Raw genomic sequence first — 9143 nt, 5'->3', positions numbered from 1 at the left:
TCCAATTCCGACTTAGATCCACTAGTGCATCGCCCCTCCAAATAGGAATTAAATTGGGAGTTAACCAAAGAATAAAGATCATTATCATCATCTTCCACCATATTCACAACTTCACTCACACTTGGAAGTTTCTTATTTGAAGGATAAAGTGTGACATAATGGCTATACAAACGACTTACACAACCCTTAACCTTGTCTACCATATCTTCCACCTTCTTATTATCTCCAAGAAATAAATTTGAAAAGCAAAACTACAAGTATGCCATTTTTTTGGTAAGATCAAAAACAACCGCAACATACAATAACAAATTGATCTTACTTCCATCCCCTCAATACTTGCTAAACTTTTGTTTCATAATCTTTGCCATTGTGCTCAAAGTATCATCCTTCTCCAAAATTAATTGGTTAATTTTGCTTTCAATAACAAATATTTCTTTGTAAAAAGCATTGGAAGTAATAAAGAGAGACCCCAAAAACTTCTTAGTTGTAAGATAAAATAATTTTACAAACCTCAAAAACAATCTATATTTTTTCCAATCCAACTCATTAGGACTTCTCCTTATGCCACCATCAACACCCTTGAAATAAGGTTCAAAATTGGAATCCACAAACTTCAAGCGGTTAAAAGCCTTCTCATACTTTTCAGCAGCCTCCAACATCAAATAGGTAGAGTTCCACCTAGTTAGTACATCTAGGCATATAAGAGCTTTTGAATCAAGTTTGAGTGTGGCTGTAAACTTCTTAAACGCATCATGCCTATGAGAAGAAGACCTCACATATCTCACCGCAAGTCTAATGTTGGCAATAGAATCGTCCATTTCTTTCAACCCATCACTCACAACGAGATTAAAAATATATGCACAACAACGTATGTGAATAAAATCGTGTTGCAAAATAGTCCCATTCTAATCTTTGGTCATTGCTTTCAAATATTGAATGGTAAGATTATTAGAACTAGCATTATTAACTGTTAAGGTGAATATGCTATCAATGTTCCACTCAATCAAACACGACTCAATTTTCCTACCCAATGTTTCTCCTTTGTGATCTTCAACTTATTGAAAATTTATGATTCTGTGGACGCGTCCCGCGGGCTTCATGCTACAACAGTTCGGACTCATTAGTCACGGTTCTTAATCTGATCTTGCAATGTGCAATGCAAGACTGATAAATCATTAAAGAGTCCAAATCCGGCAAATCGTTTTGGAAAACAGATTTTTAAGAAAGAAGTGCCAAACATGGACTGCTTTGCCAGATACAGAGTCGCCACCTAAATATTTATTTTGGGGGAATTTAGGAAACCCTGACTCGTTGCCTAAGGCCACGTGTCCGTCATCACCAAAGTTGCCTCGACTCGAGAACTTGGATACGATTGGGGAAGGTCATCTATGAGCACCCCCACTCGCCCAATCCGAAGATCGGCCTCTACTAACCATGATATCGAGTTTTGAAAACATATGTGCTCTTATTCCGATTAATTAGCTGATCTTACTATGTGATGCGCACAACACATAAGTATAGACTAGGTCGCCTAATTTGGAACAAAACATCGCATATCCGTTTGTTTAGAAAATGGTTTGAGGTTTGCTACTCGCGAGTAGGCTAAAACACGGATTTCAATGAATTGTTCCAATTCAAGCAATCCAACCTTCACCCACAGGCATTCAGGCAGTTTTATCACATAAGCAATTAGTCTCATGGTAAGCATGCTTTCATGTCAACACTTATACACATGCAAGATGCTAAAGCATAAATACTCAGAGTGTACTCCGAGCCAAAACAAAAGCATGTTAGTAATCAAATGTATGATCCAAGTCTATGTTAAGATGGCTAATGCATCGCAGGCAAAATGCAACTAGAATAGGCTCGGCTAATCTAAAGTGGCATATGAGATGCGACAATTTGATACACGTATTCAAATTGGAATTGAAATACTATGCAATTAGTATGATGCGCCCAGCCCGGTGCATGCGATACAGATGAATGATGCAAACATGCATAGCATAAAGATGCTAATTGAAACGTGCCCTAGAACTAACCATCGTAAGCGGTTAAGTAAAAGGGAGAAAGACGTGGGGTTGGAAAACATTCACACACACACGCACGTTTATTACACAATTGCGCCCTCTCGAGGGAGGGACCGAATAAATAATACAAATCAACTAACTAATCAACTAACAAGCTAATTAATTAATTACACAATACTTAGCTAATTAAGTAAATTAATTAAACTAAGAAAGCAGTAAAGAGGCCTCGGGAAGAGGGATGAATGCGTGCACGCTTGGCTTCGCTCAAAAATCCATCACCATACTCTTGCTGCCTCTATTTACACTGCTTTGCACCTCTGAAAAACTTTGCAAGTATCAATGATGCTTCTCAATCACCTCTTGAGCATTGTGGGATGTCACCGGCTAAAATTCAAGGCCACCGGCCAAGAGGAACTGGTCACCGACCATTTGTGGGGACCTCGGCTAAAAATTAATGGCCGGCCGGCATTGAAGATGGTCGACCGACCATCTATTCCTACAGAATCCTGTTTTGCTGCAGCAGAGGACAGACAGAACATGGCAATGCATTTTCAAAGCAATGTTTGCACCACCCCCCTCCTTATCATGTTTGAGACTCAAAGGAGTATGGTTCTCAACCCTCGGGCCATCAATCACGCATTTCAATGCATGGTGGCCCAAAGTGCCAAGTGTGCATTTTAATGTCAAATGAAATGCACACAAAACACATAAAGGACCCTAACCTCTATCATTTTAATGCATGGTAGCCCAAGGTGCCAAGTGTGCATTTTAATGTCAAATGAAATGTACACAAAACACATAAAGGACCCTAACCTCTATCATGGTTTATCAAGAGGCAAGGGAATGCACACTCAATGCGATGCAACTTAAGCATGCAAGCAAGCACGCAAAGAAACCAAGCATGCAACAACATGTGAGGCAAGCATGCAACTAATATGCAACAGGCATACAACCTAAACATGTAAACTAGTATGACATGCAACAAAATGCAATGGGCTTAGCATGCAACAACATGTAATATACTAAGTATGCAACAAGCATGTTATGGGCCAAGTACACAACAAGGCACAATTGAACTAGCATGCTACAAAATGCGATTCATCAAGTATGCAACAAGTATGTGACAACATACAAGGCAAGCATGCAACAACATGCGGGGATGGACTTAAACCAAAATGGACAGCTCTGGAATAGGTCCAAATCAGTGGCCAAAATGCTAAGGGATAAGGGACAAAATCACATACAAACATGCATGCTAATGGCCCATCACTTTAAGCACAAAAGGGCAACCTTTAAGCACACTTAACATGAATGAAAAGTATGCAAATGTGATGACATTACATGCTCTTAAATGAAGCTAGGAGTGATGCCAAATCACATAAACAAGTCAAACATGGCATGCTCAAGATTGAAGCCTAAGACTAGTCAAGGGACTTGAACCAAAACTACACAAAACAAAGAGCATTTGGCAAGTATGACCCAAAACAGTCCTAAATCATGGCAAAGTAAGTCTAAAACATGCAATGACCAAAGCCGAAACAAGCTAAAACAAAGGGGCAAAATCATAAGGCATGCAAGGCAATCAAAGAGGTGTTACACTACACCTAATACAACCAAACATGGCACGATTTAAGTAACCCAAACCAGAGTTAGGACATGTTAAAATGAGCCCAAAAACCCACTTAGATGGCATCCCAATGACCTAAGCATGATGGCATACACAATGACACATTCATGAGGCATAAAACACAAACTCTTTAAGACATTAAAAGAGTGATAAGTGTAAGCTTATAAGCATGAAATATGGGCTGAAATAACATTCTAAGTGATGTCAAACCACTGAAATGATCCATATAGAGCATGCTAGCAACTTGGACACTCAAAGCTAACAAGCTAGATTGCATAGTAGCTATACAAAACAATGCAAGCATAACCAAAACAATGAAGAACAGAGCTTAAGCATGCTACAACAAGGCTAAAAGCTTCATGGAGTTGAGCCAAAATCATGCTAAAAACACATGTTACAACATGATGCATGTTAAGGCCAAAACATGGGATTATAAGACAAGTGTATGAAGCATACATGGCATGTCTAAACCAACTCAAAACAGAGGTGTATTATGGCAAAACAAAGCCTAATACATGCTGAAATAAAGCTAAAACAAACTAAACACACATGCTACCACATAAACCATTTATGCAAGCATTAAAGACAACAAGGAGAGGGGATGACCCACTCCTTTTTAGGACCTCAAAACCACCTCTCTACCACTGAAATCCATGCAAAGACCAAAACAATGGCCAAAATGTATGGCCTAAAACAAGGCCTAACAAGGCCTTGGAGGGGGGAAACAGCCCCAAACCTCAAAGTGACCTTAAACAAAGTTCTAAAACACACAAAATCAGAACTTTTATCAGTTATAGTCAAAGCTTAAAACAATAAGCAAGATAGGCTAAAAGCTTGTGCAAAAATGGGGAATAAAGAAGGTAGGTTCTCACCTTTGAAGAACCTCTTCAAGAACACCACTCCAGCACCTTCCTTGGATCAAAACCAGCCCAAGAACCCTAACAACAACTCCTTAGAGCCTTAATAAGCCAAGGATGGTGTAACACTAGGTGTCTTAGTGCAAAACTAAGAACAAACACCCCTTTTGGGCATAAAATAGGATCAAACAAGGGAGTATAGATACAAAACTATATCTCACTCTGTAATCCTAATTTTTCTGAACCCTAGAGGAAGGAGGAGGGGCTCCCTCTTTATAGAGGCTCAAATCCTCAAGCTTCCAAGAGAAGCTAAACAAAAGGCAAATCCCTCCACACACGTGTATGGAGGGGAATAATTATGCGTGCCAGCTGTGCACTAAATATCTGCATAAAGCAAATGAACAGGGGTCGGCCAGCAGAAATGGCCGATTGACCAACACAAATGGCTGGCCGACCAAAAACATTGCCGACCGACCAAACAAGTTGGCCGGTAATAATAAAACAGGGCCGGTGGCCTCAAGCCAAGGCCGATGAGGTGTGGGGATGGCCAACAAGCCATTCCCTGCCCTCAGAAGCAAAAACACAAGTGTTTGGTGTACAACTAAGCACAAAACAAACAAGTCAATAAGTCTTAAGGCAAGGCGCGCGACCAAACCCTCTGAGAACTCAAGACAAACACGAACATGGACACCAAGTGTTCAAACGACGACGTCCAAGTCTTGAGGACGGTCAAAAATGGGGTGTCTACAGATTCTTTTTTGAAATTTCCAGTTATCATCAATGAAATGAGCAGTCAAACACATGTAACACAAATTCTGAATAGATGTCCAAGTGTCCGTAGTAAAGCAAATTCTACAACCCTCATTGCCTTCTTTAACTTATCTCTTTCATTCTTGAATATGTTAAGCACTTCTCTAGATATGGTATGACGAGAGAGGATTGGTGTGAATTTAGATTGTATGACATTACAAAATCTTCTAAACCCAACTCCCTCCACAAATCTAAATGACAACTCATCAATGACAACCATTTTCTGTAAAAGACCTTTTACAAGCATCAAAATTAAAAGTTGTTGCTACAACCTCAACACCCTTTTCATTTTGTTTCGGTTTAAGATTTAATGTTTGTTGACCATCTCTATCCCTATTTGGATATTCTTTATAATTGGGTGTATGACTCCTCAAATTGCTAGTCCCATGAAGTCTAAAGTTAGCCAAATACTCTTTCTTGCAATATTTGCATATGGCTCTACACTTCCCATCGGTCCCTATAACCTTATCAAAATGATCCCAAACTGTGGATGGTGCTCTCCTCCCTCCACCCTCACTGTTTCTCTTTGGGGGTCTAGGAGGCTTAGGTTCAGGTTCAAATTCAGCTAAGGGGGATTCATTTGAGAATTATAGGATTCTGGATGTAAAAGATTGATTACGGGAGATTGAACACTATCATTCTTTAAACTGGATTACAAAAATTACAAATTTAATTTCAATAACATAACAGATTACAGATTCAATTTCAATAACATAATTATAGATTTAATAACAGATTCAATAACATATTCAATTTAATAACAGATTCAATTTAATAACGGATTTAATTTAATAACAGATTTAATCACAGATTCAATAACATATTCAATTTAAAATTACAGTAACATATTTAATTTCCACTTCTAACGAAGATTCAATCACAGATTTAATTCCAATAACACAGATTCAATCACAGATTGAATAACAAATTTAATTCCAAACAGAAATGAACAGATAAACTCCAATCAGAAATGAACAGATTTATTTCCAATCACCATTGAAACAAAATCTTAGTCACACAAACAGAAATGAACAAAGAAACTCAAAGATCTGTTGCTACAAAAAAAAAAAAAACAGATTTGATTGCATAAACAGATTTGATTGCCTAACAAATAACAGATATGATTGCATAAAAATAACAGATCTGTTTTCATAAACAAATAACAGATCTGATTGCATAAACAAATAACATATCTGATGCATAAAAAAAAAATTCACAGACCGAGAAAAGAGAGAGAGAGATAGACAGATCTGATTACCTAAAACAAAATTCAAAGATCGGAGAGACAAAGACAGAACCAGAGGCTTACCTATGAGGTTGATTGGTGCGATGAGAGAGTGAGGTTGATCGATCGATCTTGCGAGGTCGATCGGTGCAGATGAAAAATGAATGAGTGAAAGACTGATGAGATAGAAGGAAAGAAAGAGAGACAGAGACAGAGACATAGCTTACCTGTGAGGTCGATCAGTGCGATGAAAGAGTGAGGTCGATCGGTCGATCTTGTGATGAGAAAGAGTCGATCTTGCGAAGTCGATCGGTCAACGAGGTCGATTGGTGCAGATGAAAAACGAGAAAGTGAGAGACTGATGTGATGTAATGAGATGAGATGAGAGGAAATAAAGAGCTGCGTTGAGTTTGAGAGATTAGATTAGGATTTTTTTAGTTTTGTTTCTTATAGATAAAGTGAAGATGTACGGTCTAGATTTGAAAAAAAAAAAAAAAGGTTCATGCAGGCGGGTTTTGCTAGTGCGGTTCAAACCCGCAATCTGCCCGCAACGCAAAAATCAGCCAAAATCCAAACCGCACCCGACCCTAATGTTTTTGCGAAACCATCCATACGTGTGCAGGTCGGATCGAGTATGGTAGTTTGGGCAGGTCGGATAACCCTATGCCCAGCCCTACTTACCATCACATTTGAAACGGAAAAAGTCAAAAAAAAATTATATTTTGACCCTAAATTTCAAAATAAAGATGCAAACTCACCTGGGACCTTGAATGGAATAACGGCACTTCCTATGTCTACACCTTGGATGATTCGGACCCAGAATGTCAAGTGTTGCATGTCGAGGATGGAATCCATATACCCAACTGGATCGACGACACCGGCTACCTCGGCCAACATTATATGGATGGGTTTCTTTGCAATGTTTGAAAGAAAGTTAAGTTTGTTTGGGGAAAAGAAAGTAAGAGCTTCTCTCTCTAGATTCTAGAGAGAGAAACCTCCCCTTGGAGTAACATGGTGGATGGTTAGTTTCTCTGCACATTTGCAGTGAGATAGAGTAAAACATCTACTGTTATGCCCCAAAATTTGAACAATTAAATATTAAATTAGGACTAAACCCCAATCAATATTCCATCATCCAAATCCTAAGGGTAAAACAAAATCTAAATGTTCTTGTCTCCATAAGGTTTAAGTAAATTTCCATGCTCAAAAAATTACAAGGGATAAAAAAAAAAACTAATAAAATGCCAACCAAACCATCTATCATAATTTCATAACTACTCAATACCTCCAACATTAAAGTAGCAACAAATAGTCAAAACAACTTAAATAATGTAAAGTCACAAAATAACCCACCATACCAAATTATCAAAATATTAAGGTCATAAAAAAAATAATAAATACATAAACTAATATCAACCTTAAGCTCAAGAAAACAAAAGAAGTCCAAGAGACATGTCCAACAACTATAGTTATTTATCGTCACCATTGTAGTCCCAACTAATCCTGCAAAGAAAGCTCAACTGTGCTCAAACAGAACGCACCCGAGATGTCAAGAGACAAAACGGGTCAGTATACAAGTATACTGGTATGAGTACAAGATTTGACCACACGTGTCTACCAGATACAAACAAAAGTACGTTTAATTCTTGTTATGGGACAAGGCAAGTAGTTCCACCCGCACCGAGATGAATGGGTAGTTTCCCGAGATACGGTGACATTTAGTTTCGTACTCGTACACAACTAAATATAAATTGAGTATATAAAAAAAATGCTGGAAATAAAAATAAATATGGTGGGTCTACCCTGCATAAAAAGTTAGTAAGATCTACCATTCTGCAAAAAATAAAGTTAGTATAATTTAATCATAAGTAAACTACTGAAGGAGTATAAAAAAAATAAAAAATAAAAATAAATAAATAAATAAATAATTGTTTCATGCTTAAATCATTCGAATTGACCAAAAGTCAAAGAATAAAAGTTGTGCAGAATCAAATTTCTTAAAAGGCCACGTGAACGAATTTAGTAGAAATTGAACAGGTTGAGAGAAAAACTAGATAGAAGAACCTATACCTAATTCGACTGAAAAATCTGAAGCTGAAAATGAAAAGAAACTGTCCTAAGATAATTTTTTTCGGAAAAGTTCAAAACATGAAAAGTGTTCAAAATAATGTTTTATTTCAGTTTGCACGAAATCAATAAAAATGAGCTCGTTTCGTGGGTTAAAACAACATCCAAAACCTGCATTGCTAAAATGAATAAAAACTGTTGTAACCAAGATCATCCGATTATAAGTTCTAATCGATCTTTTTAGCAAAAATTTAAAATACAAAAAGTTGTTTAAAATTATGTAGACATGCCTCTGCCCAAATTTCATAATTTATCAAGGTAGCTACTATTTTTCAATATGTACAAATCAATACAATTCAAACTATACCAATAAGCTCATATTTAATTCTTTGTACCTTAATCCTACCACTTCGGCCCTTCACTTCCGGCTTACACATATATCCCATGTGCCTCTCGTATACCTAACATCGCTCCGAAACCAAACTTGCACGGGGATATCGTCCCGTGTTTGACCCACACTCCCCGGACAG

At 37.7% G+C, this 9143-nt stretch overlaps 1 protein-coding gene across 1 annotated transcript; it reads right to left on the bottom strand.

Annotated features, from left to right (window-relative positions):
* Positions 1-329: 329 nt before the first annotated feature.
* Positions 330-818, bottom strand: LOC145806818 (zinc finger BED domain-containing protein RICESLEEPER 2-like). The gene has a single exon (XM_082904642.1). The coding sequence runs from the start codon at positions 816-818 to the stop codon at positions 330-332; it is 489 nt and encodes a 162-aa protein (XP_082760768.1).
* Positions 819-9143: the final 8325 nt, after the last annotated feature.

Source organism: Camellia sinensis, chromosome 14 (assembly GCF_055761805.1).
Source record: "Camellia sinensis isolate YWXY chromosome 14, ASM5576180v1, whole genome shotgun sequence".
In the NCBI taxonomy this organism is placed as follows: domain Eukaryota; kingdom Viridiplantae; phylum Streptophyta; class Magnoliopsida; order Ericales; family Theaceae; genus Camellia; species Camellia sinensis.
This window is presented reverse-complemented; position numbering and strand designations above follow the sequence as displayed.